This window comes from Leptonychotes weddellii, chromosome 5 (assembly GCF_054177405.1).
Source record: "Leptonychotes weddellii isolate Sample4059 chromosome 5, ASM5417740v2, whole genome shotgun sequence".
Classification (NCBI taxonomy): domain Eukaryota; kingdom Metazoa; phylum Chordata; class Mammalia; order Carnivora; family Phocidae; genus Leptonychotes; species Leptonychotes weddellii.
The window spans coordinates 72,822,681-72,849,746 of record NC_138373.1 but is presented as its reverse complement, the minus strand read 5'-3'; the positions used below and the strand labels follow the sequence as shown (position 1 = coordinate 72,849,746).

At 51.7% G+C, this 27,066-nt stretch overlaps 1 protein-coding gene across 1 annotated transcript; it reads right to left on the bottom strand.

Annotated features, from left to right (window-relative positions):
- Window positions 1-26,685, bottom strand: CLSTN3 (calsyntenin 3). The gene is made up of 18 exons (XM_081821140.1): window positions 26,312-26,685; window positions 23,801-23,923; window positions 23,156-23,351; window positions 21,289-21,497; window positions 20,869-21,018; window positions 20,454-20,639; window positions 19,741-20,022; window positions 18,826-18,938; window positions 16,126-16,288; window positions 15,087-15,143; window positions 14,224-14,381; window positions 13,942-14,090; window positions 9,514-9,740; window positions 9,039-9,209; window positions 8,071-8,216; window positions 7,730-7,865; window positions 1,155-1,357; window positions 1-909 (listed from the first exon to the last, which is right to left on the bottom strand). The coding sequence occupies exons 1-18, from the start codon at window positions 26,373-26,375 to the stop codon at window positions 769-771; spliced, it is 2,874 nt and encodes a 957-aa protein (XP_081677266.1). The 5' UTR covers window positions 26,376-26,685; the 3' UTR covers window positions 1-768.
- Between the last annotated feature and the right edge of the window lie 381 nt (window positions 26,686-27,066).

Genomic DNA, 27,066 nt, shown 5'->3' with positions numbered 1-27,066 from the left:
TCACCACACCCATCCCCCTACCCTCACCCCAGGACATGACGATGCCACACACACACACACACACACGAGGCTGTGAGCTGCACACAGAACACAGGGGCTGCGCTCACAGTGACATGAAAAAATATACATTATATATAATACCTGGGTCCCCCCCCCCCGCCACTCCTCCTGCCATCCCCACAACCTAGCCACAGCCAGGTCACGCAGGATGGGGCAGGGGCTGTAGGACCTACGGCAAGGAGAAGAGGGGAAAGAGGAGAGAAAAGGAAGGAGAGTGGGCAAGGTAAAGAAGCAGGGGTCCCCGGAGTGAAATGGAAAGAGAGAGAGAGGAGGGAACAGAAGAGAAGCCGTGAAGGCCCAGCTGAGGGAGCCCCAGGGAAGGAAGGCCTCCATGGACAGGAGAGTAGGGAAGGGTTCCCTTCGATCCCACCCCTGGCCGCTAGTGACGCCCCCACCCCCCATGCAGCACATGGCTGGTAGGGGAGAGACAGAGACCTGGGCAAGCTAAGGGGCCGCTGCCTTGGGGGCAGAGAAGGCAGCCAGAGTCTTCTGGGGAACAGGAGCCCAGAGGCACAGTAGGGAGGTGGGCTGGGGGCGCAGGGGGAGGCAGATCCCAGTGAGGACCACTGGGATTTGGGGATTAAAGGATGACTCATTCTGAAGAGCTCTCTCCCTCTTGGTCTCTTCTCTCAGAATGTCATTGTCTCTTTTCTGGGGGTGTCTCTGTCTCACCAGGGCAGAATTCTCTGTTCGGGGAGGGGTGTAGCCTTAGTAGCGGTGTGGAGGGGTCTCAATGATGCGTCTCTCGTTGCTGCTAGGGGAGTCCGCAGCCTCTGAGTCACTGCTGTCCTCGTCCTCCTGCGGGCCACCAGCAGCCCCCGCCACACAGGCCTGCCGATTCTGGTAGGACTGGATAAGGCAGAGGGCAGAGAGCACGGGGCTCAGGGGTCTGCACACACCTCAGTGGTCTGCACACACCCCAGAGCCTCTCCTGTGGGGACCACGCTCCCTCGGGCCCCTTACCCCACACCCTCTAGACCTTCCTCCTTCCCACTCACGGAGCTCAGCCTGAAGCTTTTTGCCCAGGGCCTGGCCATGCAGATGCTCCAGCTGAATCTTGACTGTGGACTTCCCCACTTCCCAGTGCCACTCACCTCCATGGGGTTCACAATAATGGTGAGCGCTGAGTCATCCCAGAAGAGGTCAGGGTCCTTGGGGTCACTGGAGGCCTCTGGAGGCCCGCTGGCCCCTGAGACACGGCGGTGAAGGGAGTGGATGCGCACGAGGCCCAAGATGACCATGAGCACCAGGAAACCCACACACACCACAATGATGAGAGTCGCCGCACTAGGGACCACTGCAGGGAGAGCGTGCAGTGTGAGGAGACTGGCCAGGCACACCTGCAGGGACTTGGCACAGCAGGGAGTGGGGGCTGGGGGCGTACCCGGGGGAAGAGGGAGTCCTGGAGTAAGAGAAGACAGGATTCCTGATGGCCCAGAAGGGAAGAATACCCATGCAAGCTGGAGGAGGACTAGCGCCCTATTGAGAAGAGCAGGAGATAGGGAGGAAAGGGGGTAGAAGAGCTGCTAAGGCCAAAGGGACAGAGAGAGAGGGAAGGAGGTGTCCAAAGGGGGGCAAGGGCCAGGGGAGGAGAGCTCCCGGCCCAATGCTATCATGAGCAGCCCGATTCTCAGCAGACAGAGGGCAAGGATTGGAGCCTACCCAGGTTATTCTGCCTGTGCCTTCCCCAGGGGCCCCTCAGCCTAAGAAAGAGGTGCCTGGTGCCCAGTGGGGTAAGGAGAGAGGCAGCCGCACAAGCTCAATGGTGCAAGAGGACAGACTGTCCTCCTGCATCGTAAGAGGAGAAGCAGGCCCCAAGCCTGGCCTGGCAGCCAGAAGGAGATGCTAGCACCCAAGGCTGGGGGACAGGTCCCAGGGGCAAGGAGCAGCCCCTTCACTCACCCACCTGGACTGAGCTCATTCCTGCTCTGTGACACTTCCCTTCTCCCTGTGGGCTCAGGGCTCCTGGGCATCTGGGGGTCCTGCTCCTCCCAAATCTCCCCCTGAGGTATACCCACCTCCCCCTTGGCCCTGTCACGCCTCTGGCCCGGCAGCCTCACTTTGACGCCTAGGCTCCGGGGAGCGTGGAGCCTGGAGCCTGAAGGGCAGTGAGACGGAGAAAGGCGCAAGCACTCGCACGCGGACCTTAGAGCTGAGGGCGGCAAAGCAGATGCGGACGCACAAGCACATGCCCGGGAAGAGCATGTGGGCACACAGCCGGGCGACAGCCGCCACACCCCGCACCCGAGCCAGGACTCTGCCGGCCTGCACCCCCGCCCGCACCAGCCCCGTGGCAGCCTGCGCGCACAGCAGGAGCAAAGGTATGCATCTGAGCGTCCCCAGCAGGGCAGAGCAGAGCCGCACGTGCAGCGTCCCCCAGCTCCCTACCAGCTGCGCGCACCCGGCAACCCCCTGGAGGAAGACACGAACAGCACAGACGCGCGGGCTGTGAGGGCCACAGAGCAAGCAGCCGTGAGCACAGCCCCAGCCCCCACCCCCCGCACACATACACACAGCACCCGGAGCGGGGGGAGGAGGAGGCAAAGCAGGAGAGCTCACAGCCCCACGGACAGCACGTGGAGGTGACGATCCCACACACGTGTCCCCAGGCTGAGGGCCCGCATAGGCAGCTGGGTCACTGCACCCCACATGGGTGCACACCCCTGCTCACCGTTTGTGTGCACAGAGGGCTCCGTGAGGCCCAGAATCTGGACAGTCCCGTGGCTAAGGGGGGGATTACATGTATGCATCCCATACACACACACAGCCCAGTCCCAAATTTACCCACAGACTTTAAGACTAACGTGTTGAGAAAGCAGAACATAAAGCAGCACAGAGCATGGGCACCGCACACACAGCCTGTTGCGCACCCCTCCTCCCCAGCCACCAGCTCCTGCAGACTGTCACAAGCTCCAGGGCCAACCAGGAGTGTGCAGACCGCCCTGCCGGAACAGGCACGCTAACCTCACAGCTCCCTGAGGCCACCCTGATGGCTCCCTGCCAAGTTGGTCCCCATCCTGACCCGACCCATAGCTCGCTTGGGGCCACTTGCCAGTGAGAGCTGATCCTGCTGAACAGGTCAGGCAGGCTCCCTGGGTACCAGCCCTAGGGCAGAGATGGCTAGTTCAGCATTTCTCCACTGCCTCGGGATGGAGAAGAAGGGAAGTAGGGGACAGAGGTGCTTTTTCTGACCATCTGCAGGAAATAGTCCCTCCCAGGTCTCCATGTCAGTGGGTAAGATCCAGGAACAGTAATCCTGCCAGAGATGGCCCCTGTGGCTAAGCCCAGGCTCCAGAAGGAGTAGAGACCCTCCCCCAACTCGGAAAGCAGGCCATAGCAGGTAAACTTGCTCTAGGCACATAACGATGACAAGCCAAAGTTTCTCGTTTGTGCCTTAATCAAATGCATTTGTTCTTCTGAGCCCCAAGCCTGATGAAGGAAATGACAAGTTGGTTGCCAGGAATAAGAAATGGCTCCAGGAAAGACAAAATGCAGACCCTGTATCTGCAGGCAAACAAGCAGAGTTAATTAATTTAAAATGAGCCTGGAAGCCAGTGAGATGGCAGGATTTTTAAATTAGCAACAGACAAAAATCAAGAGTTTATAAAAAGTGCATTCAACCTTTCTTGCTGCATTAGATTCAAGCAGTTAATTCTGGCCTTGAATGACCTGCACGGCCAGCATGAAGGGGTGTTTTATCAAATGGCCTTGCAAAACTTCTGGTTTCAGTTGGTTGTGAGGACACTGTTGACAGCCCTGTCCACAGTCCTGCTTGGTGCCCCCTTTCTGAAGAGCTTTGGGAGAAACTTCTTTCTGCTCTCAGTCCCAGGACTTCTCTTGAAATACTGATTGGCTCTTATCATATGACTTTCATAAGTGCTCAGGTTTCCTTTTGCTTAAGCTCAGAGTCCAAATTCTGGCCCACTCTAGCAACCACAAATATCTCAGAGTATGTATTTTATGAATGGACTTTATTCCCCACCTGCACCTTATTCTTCTTTCAGAATTGTCCTTTCCTGGGCGCCTGGGTGGCTCAGTTGGTTAAGCGACTGCCTTCGGCTCAGGTCATGATCCTGGAGTCCCGGGATTGAGTCCCATGTCGGGCTCCCTGCTCAGCAGGGAGTCTGCCTCTCTCTCTGACCCTCCCCCCTCTCATGCTCTCTCTATCTCATTCTCTCTCTCAAATAAATAAATAAAATCTTTAAAAAAAAAAAAGAATTGTCCTTTCCTTCCCACTCCTTAGTTCATTTTCCTTTTTTTTTTTTTTTTTTTTAATGTAGGCTCCACGTCCAGCATGGAGCCCAACATGGGGTTTGAACTCACGACCCTGAGATCAAGACCTGAGCTGAGATCAAGAGTCGGACACTTAACCGACTGAGCCATCCAGGCGCCCCTATGCTTACCCTATTTCATTGTAGGTCTTCCTGCAAAGCTTCAGAAACTTGTAAGAAACAAAGTAGGGAAACAGTTCCCAAACTTTGCTGCACATTGGAATCACTTGGGGATCTTTAAAAACCACCGATGCCTGGCTTCCACCTCCATTCTGATTTAACTAGTATGGGGCGTAAAGTAACCTAGGCACCAAGCGTTTTTACAGCTCCCCAGCCAATCCGACGTGTATCAGAATTCGGGATGACTAGATAAATATGGTCTTCATCGTCTTGCCTCGCCCTTCTGAGACAACCTCATACTCCCTAACGCCAAACACCCCAAACCAGCTGCCCACCCTCCATTCTCAAATTCTCATTCTCTCTCCTGCCCAGCCAAAATCCCTTCTATCCTTCAAGGTCCAAGCTCAAACTCTACCTGCGCCCCAAAACCTTCTCTGACTGTCCCAATTCACACGATCTCTCTTTTCTGGCACTCTTAGGAGTTTCAGAGAAATGAACCCCCATCCCACTGGAGGGGACTATGCCTCCTTCGGTTTCCCCCTGGCTGGAGCAATTTGAAATTGCAAAGCCATGACTCCGTAACACCACACTTGCAGTTGGGAGGGTTCCTGGACAGTCAGGAGGTGAGGGGAAGGAACACTGTGAAGAGTCAGAGATGGCATATGGAACGGGTTTTATGAAGTGGATCTCCTGGTACGCTCAGGAGACATCCATCACCAATGGTTTTAGGTGAGCTATGACTCCGCCTCCTACTCAAGCCAAAATAAGGGGAAAAGCAAATGCAAGCTGCCTCTCTCAATTGAAATCTCAGAGGCAAGTTTGGCTGGCCTAGACATCAGCTCAGAACAGTGGATGGGGAGGCTGGGTTTCACTCTGAGGAGGTGAAGCAAGGGCAACCCTCACACACCCTGGAGCACCCCCAGGCAGCTTCAGGGGATGAGGGGTGAGAAACATGGCCTACCAGGCCAGCCACTGTGGGGCAACTGGCTGCTCAGGGCACAAAGCTCTGGGATAGTTACAACAGGGATTCCCTCCCCACAGAAAACAAAGATTGAGAATCTCACCAGGCCCAGGAGCAATGCCAGTCCAGATCTACTTTGAGCCTAACCTGAGTAGCAGGACCCAGTATCCAACCCAGATGAGGTTGAGTAGGATGATTCCCAAGGAAAGAACTGGACAAAGAGCTAGGGAATCATAAGGGGGTGGGGGTGGGGCAGCTGGCCCCAAGGGTCTTTTTAACAAAAATGGGTTTAGCTTGCTCACAGGTCTCTAAAGATTGTGTGAAGTTTCTATGAACACTTGCAACTTGGTTATGCATTATGCTCCCTCTTCACCCTACTTCCCTACTCCCTCCACCCCTACCTCCAGCTGTTTTGTTATAGTGAGTAAAAACACTTAGAGAGGCCCCTGCAGGTGTTTTCGGAGAGAGCAAGGAAGAAGGGAGCCAGTCCCAGGGAAAGGGAACACAGGAGACTCTAGTGGTGGCCACCACTTAAGGAGAGGAAACCAGATGGAATCCCTGGGGGTACCAGGGAGCTCGCCTCAGTCAAAAAAGCCCTAGGAAACCCTCAGGAGCTCCCCCAAATTATATGCAACTATAAAGTAATGAGAGAAAGAAAGAAAAAAAGAAGAAGGAAGGAAGGAAGGAAGGATTGAAGGAAAGAGGAAGGAAGGAAGGAAGGAAGGAAGGAAGGAAGGAAGGAAGGAAGAAAAAAGAAGAAAGAAAGAAAGAAAAAAAGAAGAAAGAAAAGGGAAGGGAAGAAAGGAAAAGAAAAAAGAAAAGAAACGAATAGAAAAGAAAAGAAAAAGCAAGCATCAAACATAACTGGAGAAGGTATGGAAGTCAATGGTTAGTGCACAGGCTCTGGAATCCTGCTGCCTAGATCTGAATCCTGGCCCTTATCACTTTCTAGCTGTGTGATCTTGTATAAAGTGCTTAACCTCTCTGGGCTTCCATTCCCTTGCCTTTTTTAAAGGGCATAATTCTAGTACCTATTTCGTTTGTTGTTTTTAAGGACTAAATGAGTTAGTATGTGTAAAAGCCCACGAGCATGGTGCCTGGTACACATCTATGTGTTCACTATTAAATGTATTGATATGAGCTCTGTAACTTTCAATGTCATGTTTGGTGGCCATGGACTTCTTCCAAGGAAGCATTTTCAGAATTCCTTAGGGAATTGCCTTCAGAGCCCGTGATACACCTTTTGACTTTCTTCCAAAGTGACAAATCTGGGCCCTCTGAGAGTAGGTTGTATGTTTAAAAGCTTCAAATGATATCCAGAGCCAAGTCTGACAAAAGTGGCTGATGAAACTGGGTAATACTGAAATGGGTCAACAGCAAGGTGTATCTAAAAAGTAATAAAAATAAATGCATCACATAAATTGACTTCGAAAGCAATTCTAAAAGGGATTCCAAAAATCATTTTCAGCATTGTCAGAATCATGTTGCAGCTTTTAATAATGTGGAAGAAAATCATTTTATAATATTAGGTGTAAATACCAGGTTATAAAATAGTTTGATCCCAACTTTGTAAAAAAAAAAAAAAAATAGGCACAGAAAAAAACTGGAACATTAACAATGGCTTCTTCTCCGTAATGGCTGATTTTTCTTCTTTATACTTGTAGTTTCTAGTTTGTCTACAATTAAGCAACTCTTAAATTGGGAATTAAACTTTGCATCACTGGTAAAGGACCGCGGCCAGGGAATAAGATTGCTCAGAAGGGCAGCTGTCCATCTAGATTTAGTACTTTGCCTAGTTGCACACTTTGTTCTAGAAAGACTTACGACTTTATAGATAGCACATAATAATACATGTAATAGCCCCAACTTTCTCCTTGAGGATAGAAACTGTATTTATCATATAATTCTTTTATGTTCCTAATAGCACTTTAGGACAGTACTAGTACACAGTAGGTGCTTCATAAATACTTGATGGCTTCACTACAGAGGACCCCTAGGTCCAGGGCTAATTTGATATTGCTGGGGGCGGGCAGCAGGAACAACAAAGGCACCTAAACCCCATACCAACTTTATGATGCCGGGCATGAGCGTCCCTGGCAATGAATGACACAGGCTCATATTCTCCCTGAGGGAAAGTTAATGGTCCAGGGGGTTACAGGGATTGGCACAGAGTGGTCACTTAAGTCAGGTAGCACAGGGAACAGAACCATAGCTCCACTAGCCTCCTCCCCTCTCAATGATGGAGGAGAAGAGGCCTGTGCCCAGCCTGCTCCCCGCCACCGCCCCGCCCTGCCTGGCCCCGCACGGTCTTACGTACTAGAGTTTCGGTGGGAGCTGGCCAGGCTGTGTCCGGCCATCTCAGGAGGGGGCTGGTGACCACGGTGCAGGAACTGCTGGGAGCTGAGCATGTGGCTGGGGTGGGCCACCCGGTTCATGCTATGCAGGACACTGACCTGGGGAGGGAGAGCTCAGTGGGCACCCGCTTCTCTGCAGGTCCCACTCCACTTCGTTAGAGCCCATCTGCTAACCCTGCCCCACAGCATCTCCTCTGCCACCACCAGGTGGCTCCTCCGTGCTTTGATGCCCACTCCCACCAACTATGGGGTCTCAGTCTGCTCCTGTGGGGGAGCTGGGGAGGGAAGGAGACTCTCTGAATACCTCCACGATGAATTCATTGCTGGAGTAACGACCATTCATTTCTGAGCAGGACAGCCGGAATTTCCTGGCATAGAGGGCAGCTCCGTGTCTTAGCCGATAATGAGCCTGCCTCAGGATCTCTTCGTACACAGTGATGCTCTCCACCCCTGCGGGAGGAGGAAGCAGCTCAGGGCAGGACCCTCTCTCTCAGACCAGCTGATGGCACACACAGCCCCAGCATGGACCAGTCCCACCTCCTCAGCAGGGGGATGACCTGAGTTCTCCTGAGAGATGTACCCCTCCACCCCCAGCCTGGCTTTGACTGACTGGGATAGAGTGACTGGGATCCATTTCCTGCTCTGCTCTTCTCTAAAAACTCTGTGGCTGAAGAGAAGGCAATAAGGACACCCTGCAAGACAAAGGGAGGAGGCAAGCAGGAGGGAAACAGAGAGAGTGGAAAATACAGAAGTCCTCGGTGAGGCTCTGGAAGGGAATGGAAATAGGAGGGAACCAGTTATGATGATCTTCTCCTCCCTTATGGAGGGTCCTTCAGAGAACAGCAGGCTTCCTTCGAAGCTACCAAGTCATTACCACTATTCATTAAGATATGGGCACATGAGTTAAAGCTCTGATGTGTACAAGAGATCGGAGAGGTGGAAGACATAGAGAAGATAGCTAGGACCAAACAGCTGGAGGACTGAAAGCTCATCAGGGAAGACTGAGCCACAGGGGGAGTGAAACCAGGAATAGAGGGGAGCCAGGGTGTAGAGAGAAGCAGGGAGAAAGAACCACTTGGGAGCCCAAATGCCAGCACAGCCCTTCTGGGGGCAATCTGGAAGCCAGAGGAGCTTCCCCAGGCTGGCAAGGTGCAAGATGGCACTTGGTCACGTCCCTAGGCCTGGAAGGAGGACCCTCTGGAATTCCCAGAGACTTGATCGTGGGGAGGGGCGCACACAGAGAAAGAAGACAGGCTCTCAGTCCCCACTGACCGGCAATGGTGAGGTAGGCGGACGTGTTGGTGAGCTCCAGCCCTCGCTGCTGCAAGGATGCCATGTCCAGGAGCAGGCTTTCCCGCTCGGGGTCTAGGTCATCCCCCACCAGGGAAATCTCACAGCCATCCAGGTTATGCACGATCTCATCTGACATGCGTGTGTCTGTGACTGGATGGGAGAGAGTCAGCATACGGGTCACAGCCAAAGGACCCACCTCGTGGCCATTCGTCCTCCCCTTCCAGGCTCAGCCCCTGAGAGCAGTCAGCATCATCATTTTCAAAAACGCCATTACCCCATACTTTCCTCACATCCACAGGCCTCCTCCTGGCTCTATGTCCTCATGTAAATGGTTCTAGGCAAGCAAATGCAGGATGAAGTCACTCGCATTTCTAGCCCCAGATTTTCTCCCTCCCTCTGGTTCCAGACATGGGCCGTTTCTCAGGATGACATCACTCCCTGGAGTCATCCTTACCTGTGCCCTGCCAACTCTCATCCTTTTTGACTTCCACCTGGTGAGAAATGGAGCAAGTGATTTGAAGATCCGGGAACAAAGGGATCCCCTCAGGTCCCTCAAAATCCACAGCTGGGCGGGCAAAATGAGCAGTGCCACTTAGCAGGATCTGGGGGGCATCAGGCTGAAGAACCACCACGTAGCCCTCCACTTCGGGGATGGAGACACAGGATTCTTCGCTGAAGCACCTATACGACAAGAGGGGAGGGAGGCAACTTGTGACCCTAACATCTCCTCCCCTATGATCCATACTCTGTTTCACCCCTCCGGGCCTCCATCTCTACAACAAAGCACCCCATGTCAGGGAGAGGGAGGGGAAGAGAGAGGGATAGTTTCTCTGCCGCAGCACCACTACCCCTTCGTAGCAAAGCTGGAGGGGAGATAGCCTTTCCTGGGAGGATGCCACTTCGGGAAAGGGTCAGGGACAGATCAGGCGATCCTGACCTGCAGGGAAGAGAACATCATCAATGCCCTAATCCAAGATTATGGAACATCTATCAAACTTCATTCTACAAACTGAACCTACAAAAATGTTTACACATACACAGTTCTTTACTCAGGGGATTTAAATTAAAACATGCTCAGTAAAATATCTAGAAGATACATGTCCAAAAATACTCAACAGCAAAAGTGGAGGGCAGGGATATGGTGGGGGAGCCTATCCAAGGATGTCCTCCTCCTTGGTGTGTCTTCCATTCATTCCCTTCAATATCAGAGAAACCTACTTTGGTAGGTAAGCTAATGTGACAATCTTAGACCTGCTTCCATGGTCCCATGAAGCCTCACTGACCCTGGCACCAGGAGAGACTCCCTAAAGCACTCAGCCAGGCCAATCAACCCACAGCACAGCTGCTCAGGAAGATGTTCCCAGAGTCACCTCCAGCCCCATGCTTTGCCAATCAATAAGAATGGCACCTCACCTTCTCATCACACTTGCTAGTTTCTGAAGCATTTGTGCATATTATTTCATTCAACCTTATTTCAGCACTGTGGACTCAGGATAAGAAACCAAAGATGATCAAGCATCTTGGTCACACAAGAACTATGTGTCCGAAGTCAAGGCTTAAACCTACTCTTCTTATTCCAAGGTCACACTCTTTCCACTGAACCACGGCCACTATTTGGGGCCTGGGTTTGCACCAGTCAAATTTATTTATAAAGAAGTACCCCTTGAACAAGCAGCCTTCACAAGGGAGTTGGTAACTCAGAAGCAGGGCCTATGGTCCATATGCTTGTGCTAACTGAGGGCGTATTACTGAGTGTGCCCGGCTTGACCATGGGAGCAGAAAGGGGAAGGGGTAACCTCAGCAGATACGATGAACTCAGAGCCCCTGACGTTACCAATGTCCACAACCTGTGGGGCTTAAGAATCTGCACGGTCATTCCAAGGGGCCCAGGTCAAAGCCTCTTGGAAACCAACGTCAGCTGACCCTGAAAACACAGGCTCCAACAGACATCCCCACTGCAGTGAGCAGTCCAAAGGAGACCCAAGGGGCAACAGGGGGCCGGCCCTGACCCGAAGGCACTGATGATCTGGTCAAGAGCTTAGATATGACACACAACCTCAAAACAATGGCAAACGTAGTCACCATCATGTAAGCGGAACGAACCAAAACCCCTGAGAGTTTAGAGAGGGAGAGGTTATTTCTGGCTAGGATGGGACTGGGGCATTTGGCAAGGGAGGACAGAAATAGTCAAAAGAAGCAGTCACTTAGCTGCCTTTGAGGGAGGGTAGGACTTCACCAGGCAGAAGGTAGAGCCTTGACTGGATGGTGAGGAGTGTACCAAGGGGAATAGAGAACATGAGGCAGGAAAGCTGGGGTCAGATGGTTGAGGGCTTTGAGTGCAGTTTTTGAGCACTAGCCAAGAGGAGGCCATTGATATCTTCTACATCAGGGAAATATGAGGATGAAAATTCTGATTTATGACCACTACTAACATAGCCTCTGGTGAAGGGTGAACTGAAGTTAGAATACTAGAGATGGGTCAACTCATTAGGAGGTTATGGCAATAGGCCAGGTGAGAGAGATAATCAGAGCCAGGGCTGGAGTCCTAACAGCAGAAATGGGAAAAAAGGAGACAGATTCCCCGACACCCAGCACAGGCAGGATCAGGGTGACCTGGCAACTGATGGGGCATGGAGAACAGACAGGGAGAAATCTGAGATGACTCAGAGGTCTCAAGCTTGAGTGATTGCAAGGGCAGAGACACCATCACAAAAATAGACTTCAGGGGGAGGGGCTAGTTTGGGTATCAAAGGTCATCATTTCATCTTCAGCTCATCTGTTTGAGGTGCTGGCAGAACTTCTAGATAGAGGTTACAGCAAGGTATAGGTAGAGTCAAGGGCTAAGGGAAAAGGACAAAGTTAGACAAAAAGATGTGGTAGCCATTTATTCAGAGGTTAATGCCACAAACTAGGTGGGCTTTCCAAAAAAAAGAGAGGGAAAAAACCTTAGGGAAAATCTGCATTGACAAAATACTTGCATAAATCTGGCTCTAAATGGACAGACCTCCAAGAACTGAACTTGGGAACCTTGGGAAGCCACATGGACTAGGGCAAGGCTATGTATCAGAGATCGGGAGGTACTGTTAGGTACCTGCCTCTCTCTCTTTCACAGTTGCACATGCGCGCGCGCACACACACACACACACACAGCTCTCTATTTTCTCCAATGACCTCAAGGATGTATTAGGTTAGCACTAACCCCATGGTAGCCCCATAAATGGAAAAATGAGAGCTCTCTTTCTTGACCTCATACGGAAAACAACAAGACCCTGCCCCCTACTAAAAGACCAAAGTCAGGTTGCCAGCCCTTGGATAAGCCTCTCCCCCGGGCCTGAAAGAGGTAGGAGGAATTCAGATGAATCCATCAACACAGAGGATGTCAACTCCTCCTTGCAGAGTTCCATCCTAAGCCAAAAGACAGTGCTGTCCCTTCTGACATGGCTCCTGAGTCACGTGAAGGGCATGAGGCAATTGCTTGGTCTCTGGTGAGTTAAACCCTATATAACTGCATGACTGCCCTTCAACAACTAGAGTTCCAGCTAGAACATGGAGGCGGGGGGCATGCTCAGCTCTGGTCTGTGCCCACGTGACCCCAGCTACCTGTGGCCTTCAGCTCTATACTGTGACCACACCACAGGCTAGAAGCATGATTCCCAAAATCGGCTGCCTGGCCTTCCAGAGCTCTAATTGTGAGATCTGATAATCATGCCCAGTCACTCTGTAGGGCTCAGAGCTCTCTCCTCCCCCGTCTCTAAACCCACCATTCCCAGGAGAGGGACAAGCCAAAGATGTTTATCTTCATATCGCTTATGGAGAAACTGAGGCAGAGCAGGGGTATGCTTGTTCAGGAATCCTGACTCCTACATTGTGTAATCCACCCACTAGATGGCAGTATCTCCTAAAAACTGCCCCACAAACACTAGGGGTGAAAATGCCTGCCTGTAAGAGCCAACATTGGTGCAACAGGCATTCTGCTAAGCTTTTGATCTGGATTGTATCATTTAGCTCTCATAACAATTCTGTGAGTTAGATTCTATTGTTATCCCTGCTTTACAGCATTTGCTCAATGTGAAAAGCTAGTCGGTAATACACTCTTTGTCCATAACTATTATGATTTCGTTACCTCTCAATTAATCTGTATTTTTAAACACCTAATATACTTAAACCTTGAAATAATGTACATTTTTTCTTTTAAAGAATTAAAATTATTTGCTTAGAATTCAAAGGTTAGCAAACTTTCTGTGAAGGGTCAGACAGTAAATATTTTTGGCTTTTTGGGCCGTACAGACTGTGTCCCAACTACTCAGCTCTGCCATCATAGTGTGAAGTAATATGCAAATGAATGGGAATGGCTGTGTTCTAATAAAACTTTATTTACAAAAACAGGCAGCAGGCCAGATTTGGCCCCAGGGCCATTGGTTGCCAACCCCCAGATTTAGATCATCTTATTTGACTTTGTAAGAACTTGATGAATCAAGACTAAAACAGGTGAAACAACTAGAGCTATTTGCTCAAGGTCATCTAGGCAATTAGTATTGAGTCAGAATTAATGTCAGATCTCCCAGCTCCCAATCCAGTACCCTGTCCGTCCCACTTTACATATCAGCATAGAGGCACAGAGAAAATTAAAACCCCAAAGTCCTGGAAGGGTGGTTGGCAGAAAGAGTAATGAATCCGTTGTTTAACCCTTGAGTCTAGTCCAGGCTCTTCTACAAACATTGCTATGTCAACTGAGCAGGTAGGTCAGTTTGTCTCTGGGGGCCCAATCTCCCCATCCATACAGTGAGGGAGGTGTGCCTAGCCCTGGGTGACCTCTAAAGCCAAGGAGTTCTGACACCGTCTGGCTCTGCTCTGTGATTTGACCACCCCACCCAACACTCACTTGACTGCAGTGGTGAGGCGCAGGGGCCTGACGCCAGGCGTGGCAAAGCGCAGAGTGTTCATGTAAGCCACATGCTGCAGGGCATGGTTGAAGGTCTCCACATCATCCCCCTCCAGGGTGAGCAGGGACTGCGAGGGGTTCACGTGGACCTGGGCCCCAGACACAGACAGCTGAGAGCAGGACCGGGAGGCAGGAGAGGAAGGGAGCAGAGGAGGAGAGGTGGGCAGGGTTCTGGGGCAGGGGGCATGCCCGGAAGGACAGGGCTAGAGGAAGGGGCTATACCTTCATGCCTTTGCCCAGGCTCTCGAAATCCCTATAGTCCAGCCCCTCCCGGCATGCATAGAGGCACTCGATGACCTCGCGGCTCTCCAGGCGGCCTGAGCGCACGCTGAAACCAGCCAGGTAGCCGTGGAAGTAGTGGTGGATCGGCAAGGGGTCTCCTAGGGCAGGAACACAGGGGCGAATGGGAGGTGAGAGTGGGTGAAGGGAGAGGCGGCTGGAGCAGGAAAAGGGGCACAGAGGAGGGGCAGAAGGCTGGAGAAAGAGCATGAGAAGGAGAAATGTGGAAATGAAAAAGAAAGAAGAGACCAGGAAATGAGGCTGGGGGAGACTGGAGAAAGCAGAAAGGAAGACCAAAGAGGGAATAAATCCAAGGAGAGGAGAAGGGTGAAAACCAAAAGCAACAGAAATGAGAAAAGCTCCCAGGAGAGGGAGGAAGGACAGGAGTGGGACCAAAGGGAGGAAAGAGGAGCCAGTGGAGGAAAAGAAGGCGAGAGGGCGTGGTCACAGGTCATGCAAGGGGACCCAGGGGGACGTGCGGAGCTTCGCAGATGCCCAGATCTCCCTGTGTGGGACCGCCGCCTGCCTCCCACAATCTGATCCACTACGTGGAAAGCCAGCAAGAGAACTCCTCCACTTCCTTCTGTGGGCAGGAAGGGACACCCAGGATGCCACCAAGCTCCATCTGGCCTTACCTCTCCAAGGGAGCCCTGCCTTGCAGTAGTTCATGGAGGCTCTGCCCCTGGTGGCATGGGCAGCAGTAACTATGAGGCTGGCTGGGATTTGGGGTTGGGATGGAATCAGGAGCACAGCACAGAAAGCTAAGGTGAGAGCTCTCTGGTCTCCAGTTCTTATGCACAGAGTACCTTGTGTGGTGTCTGTACTGTTGTCTCCTCCCTTTTCCTTCTCTTTGTTCTTTTCCTCTGGAGGAAAAAAAAAAGTGGCAATGAGTTTAGGGTTGTGGGGACAGATTGGCAGCAAGGAAGAAGAGGTCTTCCCTGCTCTGTCCCAACCTGGGTAGGACTGGCAACCTGTTCACCGATGTCACATCTCAATCTCTCTGGCCTCTGCTAGAGACCAACCCCCAATTATGTTGCTGAGAAAACACAAACACTCTTTGCCTTCCCCCATTCTCTACTTCAGTCCCCTGCTTGTTCTTTCAGAGAATTTACTACAATTTACCATTTGTATATGACTGCTTAGTTTTTAAAAATCTACCTCTCCGACTAAAATGTAAGCTCAAAGAAGGCAAAGATTTTGTTCCATCTTATACTCCATTGTATCCTCAGAACTAAGCAGAATGGCAGAGCCTTACCTGGTATTTAACAAATATTTGTTGAATAAATAAGGGAAAAGAAAAGCAGAGTCATGTTACTAATATTCGCAACAAGGGGGGAAAGATCAAGCAGCAGCAAATGGCAGACTGTCTCTTTTAAAGAGTGCAACAGAAAACAAAAGCTTTTGTAGATAGCCCTCAATGGGTAAGACACACACACACACACACACACACACAGGCACACAAGTGCACACATGCTCCCAGAAGGAAAAAAAATGAAAGAAGTAGCTTAAGGAAAACTGATGACTCTCTAAAATATTACTGACCTCCAGCAAGGGAATGTACTGTGGAAATCATCCCTTTGGTGGAACAATGTGGGCACTGGCCAGAGTTATACAAAGAGAGATTCCGGTGCTGCCTGAGGTGATGACTGGTTGAATAGGTTGCAAATGGCGGGGAGGGGGTTCTGGGGGTTTTGTGGTCTCCTCCACTGGAGATCTCTCTGAGTCATCCCGCCCAACTGCAGGGTGATGCATGAAGTCAAGCTGCCCTTTCTCCTTCACCAATAATCCTAAGCCACTAGAGGTTCCAACCTTCAGTGTCTTCACTGAGAAGCTCAGGGGACTTACCAGTCCAGCAGGCCCCAATCATGAGAGCAGGTTCCCTTCGGGGTGGGTGGATGAGACCATTGTCATGGATGAGGGCAGGGTCAAACGAGATGCCATCGGCATAAAGTGTGACTGTGGGGAACTCCAGGTTCAAAGCATAGTGGTGCCACTCATCATCACAGACCTGGGGGTGGTGGGCAGCATAAGGGCAAGAACCCTCAGTTACTTTATCTTCAGGGAACTAACACAAGGTACTGCCCCTTCTCCTGGGAGACAGGGTACAGTCCCTCATATTCCCAGCTCTATCAGCAGGGCTTACTAGTGAATTGCTGCCTACCCAGCTCAAGAAATAACATCCCTGCCCAAAATCTATCAGGCACCAAGTAAGTACCTAAAATTCCATTTTTCAGGCAAATCTCTAAAACTATAAATATTCCTAAGAGGAGGACCACACTATTTTATGAATAAATTCTTCCCCAAAAATGTATGTATGTATGTATGTATGTATGTATGTATGCACTGGAAGGTCTAGAGAAGTTTGTAACCAAACAGTAAAACAAAGAGGCTCCCCTTGGAGGTTTCTCCTAGGGTCAGTCAAGATGGAGGTGGGGGATAGTCACAGGAATCAGGGGGTAGAGAGTTCTCTGCCTTATCAGCTTCTAAGTGCTGGAATGCCTCTCAAGATTCAACCTAGACCCTTTTCCCTTTTCTCTCTACATGCTCTTCCTAGGAGTTACTTCATCTGTTCCCATGGGTTCAGATATTTATGCCAGTAACTCCAGAATCTACATCTCCAGTGCAGAGCTCTCCTATGAATGCTGGGCTTTCCACCTGGATGTCTCACAGGTCTCTCAAATTTAATATGTGTAAGATGGAAGTCCATACCCCTTCCCAATCCCCTCACTTCTCCCTGGGGCAGCATAAATGCTCCACTGTCCATCCAGTTGCTCAAATGGATGACCTACAGGATACCTTTGATCCTTCTCTTTCCCTCGCCTTCCACATCCAATCCATCAGCAGTGCTGTTGATCCTAGGTCCAAACAGAGCTAAAAGCTGTGGGTTTCTGTGCAGTTCTCTACATTGCCATGCATCAGTCAAGACCTCAACCTTTACTGTGGCAACAGCCTTATCTGGGTCCTTCCACTTTTATGTCCCTTCAATACATTCCTCCCATAGTTGCCAAGGGTATCGTCTTAAAATGTAAATCTGATCAGATCAGCTCCCTGATTTGAACCCTTCAAAAGGCTTCCTGCCTCTCATAAGAAATATCTAAACAAACCCCAGCGGACAAAGTCCACTGTACAACCTGATCACTGCCCATTTCTCCAACCTCATGTCCAGTCTTTCCCCCTTGTTCACTGTATTCTAACCCCACTGGCCTTCTTCCCATGCTTGGAACATGCTGAGCGCTTTCTTGCCTCAGGGCCTTTGCATCAGTTCTTCCCTCTGCCTAAAACACTTTCTTCTCACCCATTTCTCATCCTTTAGAACAAAACTTAAATTTCACCTCAATTAGGCCTTCCCTGAACATCTGATCTAAGGTGAATTCCTCTCTCTTTGCCTTCCCCCATTCTCTACTTCAGTCCCCTGCTTGTTCTTTCAGAGAATTTACTACAATTTACCATTTGTATATGACTTCTTAGTTTTTAAAAATCTACCTCTCCAACTAAAATGTAAGCTCAAAGAAGGCAAAGATTTTGTTCCATCTTATACTTCATTGTATCCTCAGAACCAAGCAGAATGGCAGAGCCTTGCCTGGTATTTAACAAATATTTGTTGAATAAATAAGGGAAAAGAAAAGCAGAGTCATGTTACTAATATTCGCAACAAGGGGGGAAAGATCAAGAAGCAGCAAATGGCAGACTGTCTCTTTTAAAGAGTGCCACAGAAAGCAAAAGCTTTTGTAGATAGCCCTCAATTATCCAATTTGTGGATTTTCTAGACCCTTCCTTTCCTTTTCTCTTTCTTCCACTTCCTGCCTTTTTTCAGCTATTTGCTTACTCGACACTCCACTGGGGCTTACAAGAAAAATAAAAGGAGATGGGAACTCAAATTAGTCCCCACTGGACCTCGTGGTCAGCTTAGAGAATGAATAAAGCACAGGCTGCAACTGTCAGCTCAAGAAAGGATTTTACAATTTTTTTTGTCTATCCTTCATAATCAGAGACTAGTACTGAGAATTAACACTTCTTCTGACTTATAAGGTCTATCACATCATTTAATCCTGCAACACCCCTGGGGTATACAATTCCTATTATTCCCATTTAATAGGCCAAGAAACTGAGATTTAGACATACCAAGGAAGATTTCATGGCTAGTGAGTTGCCCTGGCCAGACTCAAACCCAATCTGCATACCTCAGAATCACTTACTTTCTGGCTTACAACATGCTAACTGCTTGGGAGTCAGAGATATGTACTGTTAAAGTTCTAGGTAATAAAGGGATGAAATAAAACAAGGGAGAAAAGATGTTTGGTTGGGTATGATGTTAGTAGTAATGTGTTCCCAATTTCCTTTTAATCCCAGAGTGCTTTCTGCAGGACACAAGCCTTGGAAAAGGAGAACAAGAGAACCTGGGAGCGGAATGGTCAGGAACTAAAAGTGGAGCATGAAGGGGGCACAGAGTAACCCAGAAAATGCCAACCCCTGCCCCAGGACCCTCCTTTCCTGGAAGTAAGTTATACCCACCCAGCTCTCCCAGGAGCCTGGCACTGGCCTCACCTGCTCCAGCTTCCAGAGGAACTTGACTGGGCGGGCACTCTCCAGCAGAGGCCAGTAGAGAAAGGCAATTCTACAGCCATGGACGGTCAGTGAGTAGTGAGAGAAGCCGTCCTCTGAGGGGGAGAGGATGGAGACAAGGGTCAAACACAGGGCCTGAGGCAAGAACAGGTTCAAAGCACCAGAGAGAGAGGACGTGGGATTCTCATTACTCTCTCAGGTGCTCTCCCCCCACCCCATATTCCCTAGAGTCTCCTCCCTTTCTTTCCCTCTGACACACACAGAGTCCAGTCCAAGTGATCACTAGGGTTTCTCGAGCATTCTGATTGGCCAAGGTGCAACACTGGCCAGCCTGCTCCCACCCAGATTTCTACTGGTCCTTTGGTTGATGAAAACTCCATGGATGACAACCCTTTTCAGGTCCAGAAAAGTGAGCTTGGAGAAGTGGCAGAAATGAAAGGTCTGGACAAGACTGAACCAAGAGGGACTGTGCCACTGCAGTCCAGGGAAGGGGGGGCTTGGAAATGGAGCCAACTAGCCCTTCAAAGAGGAGGATAGGAGGGTGGTGGGAGAGAAAGAATGGGGTACACCACTATCCAGGCTTTTCCATTCCAGTGGACAGGCTTAATGGGAGTAGACTGGGGGGCAGCCTACCACATGGTGGGATGCAGGGGCATTGGGTGATTGCAGGTGAGAAGGGCAGCGAGTGGTCCCATTGCACTCTGAGAGCAGTAGGGTCTCAACCTGTTATGCAGGCAGTAAGTCACACAGTTTCAGGAAGCATCAAACCTAACACTGCCATATTACAAATGAAGAGAGAGGAAGTGACCTGTCCACAGCCACAAACTGGGCAGTGACAGAGGCAGGATAAGAAGCCAGTTTCCTCACTCTCAGACGAGTGCCCTGGGGAAGGCTCACCATTCTGGACAGTGTTACACACGATGGTTTCCTCTTCCTTCTTGCCCTTGTTGGGTGTGACACCATGCTTCATCCAAAAGGACAGAGTAAAATGGTCACTGAGGCTGTCCTGGGGTCCAGAGCCCAGCCCAGCTGTGCCACCCAGGGGCACCTGCACAGCTTGGGTGCCATTGAACCAGTAGATGAGGCTGCTGTCCTGGCTGTAGTGCACCGAGAGTCCCGCTGTCCAGTTGGCATTGGGGCCGGGCATGGGCAACAGATCTACCTCCCCAGTGGCAGCACCTACAGAAGCCCCAGAAGGCACAAGTGTCAGAGCTGAGAGGCAGCAGATGGGGAAACAGGAAGCAGCCAGGCCAAGAGTGACTGAAGGAAAGAGATTTCCCACAGCTAGTCTCATGGCCTCTTGTGGCCTTTCAAAGACACCAGAGGGTGGACCTCTCTTCTAGGAATGGCTCTCCAATTAACTCATGCTCCAGCTCTTCCTCTCTCCCTACCATTGTTCCACAACGTACCTGGTGATGGTCTTGTGCTAGGATCATGGGTCTTTGCAAACGACATATTGATTTGCTTTGGGGGCCACAGAGTTAACCACATGCTATAACCTCTGTAGATATATACCCCTGTGGGTGGGCAAGGGAAGGTGTAAGGCAGAGTCTTAGGGAAGAGGCAGAGGAAGGTCAGGGAGTAGTCTGGAAAGGGGAGGGCACACCCACCACAGAGTTTCCGCAGGGCCCGCTCTGAGTAGTTGTCACGGTCACAGCCCTTGGCCACATGGCTGGTCTGTAGCTCTATGGTGGCCTGAATATTCCAGAGAGGTTCATCACAGGTCTCCAGGCGGATACCAGGGAACAAAGCCAAGCTCCCTGCACCTGGTGCATATTCAATCCTTTTGTTCCAGCCTGCATAGGGGAAAGGGAGAGGGTAGTGGAGAGAGAAGAGAGGAAGGCAGCCCCTCTTAACCATTCTGCTCTTGTCATGTCCCCTGACATTCTTGGGTAGACAGCCAGGGTAGACAGCTGCAAGCCTGCCCCCAAATATCTCTCCCCTGTACGATAGTCAGAAGGGACAAGAAGGGAGACCAAGGGGAAAGATGATTCACAAGATGAGTCACAGAGTGGAGCTCCTCACCTTGCCAGCTGGGTTTACAGGTAGGCTTCACCTGGATCTCCACCTCGGCATCATCTGCTGCCCGTTTCTTCCCACAGTCATAAGCCGTCACCGTGAACTTGTAGAGCCTCTCACCACTGTACTGCAGCTTCTCCGTGTTCTCAATGTTTCCTGGGATGGGTGTGGGGGGAGACAAAGAGGGTAAGGAGCACTAGAGAAAGCCTAGGGGGCAAGGTGAAGACTCATGAGTCTATTGGGCAACAGGTGAATTAGGCAGCAGGAAGCTGGGAAGGAGGTGTCTGGGGGAAAAGGCTCTACATTGGGAAGGAGGTTATGGAATGAGGATCTGAGGGGCACAAGTGGAGAGCTCAGCCCCGGGGTGTTCTGATGGATGTGGGTGTACAGGGCTGGGCAGCTGGGGCGGGCGGGGGAGGGACACACCGTCATTGTCGATGAGGAAGGGGGTGTTGGGTGTGAGGATCTCATAGTAGCAGATCTGGCTGTACTGGGGGGAGCAGTCACCATCGATGGCTTCCACCCTCAGGATGCGGTCGTACAGCTTCCCCTCAGTCACCGCAGCACGGTACAGCCGCTCCACAAACACGGGGGCAAACTCATTTACATCGTTGACCCGCACATGCACAGTCGCCCTGCATGCACCAGAGCAGGAGGGGGGACAAGGAAGAGTCAGCCAGCCTCGAAACACAAAGAGAGGCACAAGGAGGAACACAGACAGGGAGTCAGAGCAGACAGGAGCCCGTGTGTCCTAAGCCTAAGGCCATGGACATGCTCATCCCCGCCCCCAGGACAGCAGGCCCCACAAGGGAAGGGGTGACTGATAGAAGGGGTAAGGAACAACCCCAGGGGACACCAGCAGCTGACTTGGAGGCTCCTGTACAAAATGCTATAGGTTGGGTGCCAGGACACGGGGTAAAACAGAATTTTATATCCAGCCGGCTGTTCTTCCACAATAATCAAATCCAATGGGATAATCAAGGAAGACACAGAGTAAAAGCCAAATTAAAACCAACCAAGAGATGGGGTGCCTGGTTGGCTCAGTCAGTGGAGTACCCAACTCTTGGTCTCAAGGTTGTGAGTTCAAGCCCCCATTGGGTGTAGAAATTACCAAAAAATAAAAATCCTTATGGGGCGCCTGAATGGCGCAGTCAGTTGAGTGGCCGACTCTTGGTTTTGGCTCAGGTCCTGATCTCAGGGGCCTGAGATCGAGCCCCACATTGGGCTCCCCACTCAGCACAGAGTCTGCTTGAGTTTCTCTCTCCCTCTCCCTCTGCCCCTCCCAGCCGCGAGCTCATGCGCGCTCTCCCACTCTCTCTCTCAAATAAATAAGTCCTTAAAAAAAATAAAAATAAAAATAAAATCTTTAAGACCCACCAGGAGAAGGGAAGTGGTATTTATATAAAAGCCGTAAGTCATCTGATATGAGCGCAAGAGGAGGGCTGCCTTTTGTGCATCCGTGTGCAATGTGCATGTCAGGTGTGCCCGCCCCCCATACTCAGGCCCCATGAGGCAAGCAGCCCTGGGGCTCTGCCCTTCGTACTGAGCCCTGCCCCTCACCAAGATCTAGGCACCCAGGTCCCAGAGGCAGGGTCCTATCTCCAAATGGAAAACCGAATCACAAGGAGCGGTGTATCACCACAGCCTCTTAGCAGCCCAGGAACCCTGACTGCCAATCTTTCTCCCATTCTCAGATGAGAAGTTAGCTGGACACAGTCATAAGATTCTCAGGCCCCGGCTTCATTCATGCTGGAGCCCTCTCCTGCCCACCCTCACCTAGCACTGGGCATGAGTATACCATGTGTGTGAGTATGTGCACACTGCAGACTGGTGGGGCAGGTGGAAGGAATCCGGATGTGTGCTGAGGTGCTCATCGTCCTTCTCATTACGCTCCTCATCATCATAACTCCCATGTACTGAGCCTTTCCCATGTATCAGGCACTGTGGTGCACGCTTTTTACATAAACCATCTCCTTTACCCTTTACAGCAACCTAGAGAAATAGGGATCATCATGTTCCCCATTTTACAGAGAAGAAAAGCAGATCAAGAAAGGCTAAGGAAGTCACCCAAGGTCATAAGATGCAGAACCAGGACTGGATCCCATAAGTTCTACTACATGTTTCTATCACCTTGAGTGAAGGCTCCTGGAGGACATGGCCCCTGTCCCTGACCCCAATGAATAGAGAGGGGAGGGGGTAGGTAACAATGACAGCAAGGACAGAGGACAGTGAGGGGCTTAGGAAGAGGGAGGAGGACCTAGCAGCAGGGAGCAGGAGACAAGGGCTTCCTCACTTGTGGGACTTCTTGGTGTTGGCCCCGTCGGGGCCCTCGCCGCAGTCGTAGGCCTGGATGGTGAAGGTGTGCTCCTTCTGGGCTTCACAGTCTACTGGCTCCTTGGCCCGGATCAGCCCTTCTCCAGTTGCTTTGTCCAGAATCACAGCCTCAAAGGGCACCCCAGACCCATGGAGCCGGAAGCCACAGATCTCACCTGGTCCAGGGGGGAGGGAGGGATGAGGCTCCTTCTCTTTTGCCACTTTCAGCATCTTCTTCCCAGCCTCAACCTCCCTGCCTCAGGTTCGGCTTCACCTCTCCTTCCAAACCCCAGCCCTTCTCTTGCATATGTGAAAATGTTAATTTGTTAATAATCAGACGTACAGCTCCAACACCAGCTTCCCGGAGCTGCAACCTCTCAGAGCTACTGGGTCTGAGATCTGACAAAATCTTGATGTGGTTAACCCCTGCCTGCCCACGTCCTTCTCTCTGGCTCCCTGTACTCAGCCACCATCCTTAAGCCTACTTCTACCACTTTGCCAAGACCTCTTCCCCACTTCCACTGCTCTCCCTCCGGGGACTTCCTCCCCTCTCCTCCCTTGCCCTCTGCCTTCCCAACCACTTTTCTCTGTCCTACTCACCTTGCCATCCCCCAACCCCAATCACCTGCATAGCGCAAGGGGGCATCCTTGTCCAAGGCAAAGAGTGGTGGGTTCAGCAGGACCGTGTTGTCATTCTCCATGACGATGCCTTGGTATTCTGCCTCGATCCATGGCTTGTGCTTGTTGGCTGACCCCACCCAGGGAGAGGAGAGGAAGCACCTGTGAGCTGACTCTCCACTCCCACACAACCCAGACACACACTCCAGCATTATCACCCTTTCCACCCGTTGCAGAAACACCTGCAGGAGGAAGGGCTGAGGACAAGAAATCAGCATTAAAAGAGTCAGAGGGTCTGCGAGAGGTCACACCCTTCTCCTACGGGCAGGATTGGTAGTTTCCGTGGCAACAGCCTACCCTGGGGGAGGAGGGGGACCACTAGCTCCCCTGGGAAATGTGGTCAGAGGTGAAGAATTTTCTTTAGGGATTTCAAGTGCTAGAGAGTGGAGACTGGAGATTCAGGGAGCAGTGGTGGGCCATCAGAAGGCCCTGGGAAAGGGAAGGCATAGATTAAGGGCAGAGTTGAGATTAGAAAAAGAAGATCTAGATGTTTCCTGAGATCCTGAGTGTTTACCCTCTCCACCGCCACCATCACCCCATTTCAGTCCTGATCCCTCCACTCTGCACTTCTCCCAGCCAAACCCCAACCTAAGTCCATTCATCCTAAGAGAAGGGAAAATATAGGACAGAAGGAGGGGGACAGAGAGGGGCAGGGATGGAGTAGAGGAATCAATGCCAAATGACTGGACCCAGCACAGCCGACATCCTAAGGGATTATTGAACTGGCCTAGAAACAGGACAAATCCCCTCCCTGCTTCTCATCCCTACACCCAAGAGAGCACACTCATAGCCAGCACATCTCTGTGTCCCCCATAAGACCACCAAACCCCACACTCCCTGAACCCCACTTTTTATACAGACTCATGACTTAGTCCTACTTCCTGCCTACCCCACCCCTCTTCCCTTCAACCACCAGCCAACCAGGAGGGATGCGGGACTCACTCAGCCTCTAGATTTCCCCATCTCCTGCCACACTCAGCTCACTCAATTGTGTCTCCTTCCCAGGACCGACCTCCGATTAGCCTGGGGAGGGGCTATGGGGAAGGCACAGTGTTTTCCCTTCCCCTCTAAACCACCCCCCACCCCAACTGCCACTGCTTGCTCTATCTAATCCCACCATGCCAACCACCAAGCTCCCAAAGCACATTCATGACGGCCTGTCAGTGGAACATGGGTGGAGGAAGACATATCATCAAAGGGAAACTGAGTCACCAAAAGGAAACATGCCCAGTATGTGACGGTGAATAAAAAATCCTGATTTCCTATCTTTCCTCCAACCACACCACTAAAAGCCTTCTGGTACCCGAATGCCTGCTCCTTTCTTGCAGATGACCACCAAAACCCCCTTCTCTAATGGCAGAGGAGAAAGCCACAAGATGGTGCTCAGAAAGCAAGCACAGGAAGTGGCAGGAGGCTAAGAAGCTGGGCTGAGGTCGGAGACTGAGGTGAGGAATCACAGCCTGAAGATGAAGGGGCTGCAGAGCAGCAAGGCCAATGTTGGGCACCTTCTCCACAGCTTGCCCCCAGGTCTCTCTGTTCCTCTCCTCTTGGCCACAGACTCTCCATGTGTTCACTTCCTTCACTCACTCCTGGCTCCCTGCCCTTCCTTCCTTGACTTTCCCTTCCCCCTCTCCTCACCTGTTCTTCTTGATTCCCCTTTCAATCTTCTTTCTTTCCCCCCGCCCCCCGCTCCCTGCCTCCACCTTTACCCTCTTTACCCTCCTTCTCATCCCCCTCCCACGCCTCATCTCCCTTGTCCTTCTCAGCTTTCCCTCTCACCACTCATTTAGCACCCCCCCCACACACACCCACTTCTCCCCTTACCTGCCTTTCTCCACCTACCTGAGCCCTCTTCCCCCAACCCCTCTCTCCCTGCCCCCTCCACCCTGGTCCCTGTGCTGGCCTCACCCAGCTGAATTTCTCTGCTGTCTGCCAGAGAGGGCAGCTCTGGTAACCCTCAGCCCAGCTGTATGCAGGATATGGATGCAGAGGAACACGCCAAAACATACGTGCTCCGAATTGCTGAGCTGCAAGGAACTGTTTCTCCCCAGGATGGGATGGAGATGAACCAGATGGATCTGCCACACACCCTGAGTGCGGGCACACCCCAGTGAACACAGAGAACCATCCAGAGATGTCTGTCACCCTTCAGGGGCAAGTCCTTCTGAGACCTGAGATTTCTCCCGCAGGCAAAACTGGAGGATGGGGAGACAGAGACCCCAGGATGGAAATGAGGACCATATGGGAGCCAGAGAAGCACTGGGTAGAAACAGCCCAAAGAGGATGATGTGGGGAAGGGGATGTGAGGGAGAGAAGGGGGCAGCTCTCAGAAAACGGATGGGAAGAACCCACACCTGTCATTGGCCAGAGAGCTTCAACAGCCCCTGCTCACTCCTACCCCCACATGGCTCTGCCGGATACCCCTCTTTCAGTGCCCCCCTCCCCCCACCTCACTCACCTTTGTTACAGGAGCTGGAGGGGAGCAGGGAGGCCAGCAAGAGGGGCAACAGCAGAAGGGTCATGGTGTGGTGTGGGCAGGGCTCGGCAGGGCCGGGCGATTGCTCTCCCCCAGGAGCCTCCAGCCGGCTGATTCCACCTTGGGGGAGGGATGCAGGGTCTCTCCAAGGAGGGGAGGGAAGATAGTGGGCCGCGGGGCAGGGAGAGGAAAGAGCCTGCCGCCCACACTAGTCCATAGAGCAGACCTAGTCAGACCCCAACCTGGGTGGCTGAGGTGGGGGACTTGCAGTGGCTTCTCGTTCGCTCTCGAGCCGGGCGTCCTCACTCTCTCGCTCATTCCCACCCCATCCCCGCTACTGCAGGATGACGTCAGCACGACCAGGCGAGGACTGATGGGGCCGCTGGCCAATCGGGTGGCTGGGGGGGGGCAGGTGCAGCGGGGGGGGGGGAGGGAGCCAATGGGACTGGGGAGCAGGGGCGGGAGACTGTGTTAGGGCTTTTTCCCTAGACTGCAATTTGGGGGAGCAAGGGAACTGCGGGGGCTGGGGCGGAAGCTGGAAAACCGTAGAGGGGGTGGGAAATAAGAGGGACATTGGGAGAATGGAGAAGCTAGAAGCCCGGAGGTGGGAAAGGGAGACGTCAACAGAGACCTGAGGGAGGCGAGGAGGGGCAGTATCACGTCACCCTCCCCCCCACACACACAACCAACTCTGCATTAACCTCTTTTCACAGCCCAGCCCATCAGCAGGTCCCTGC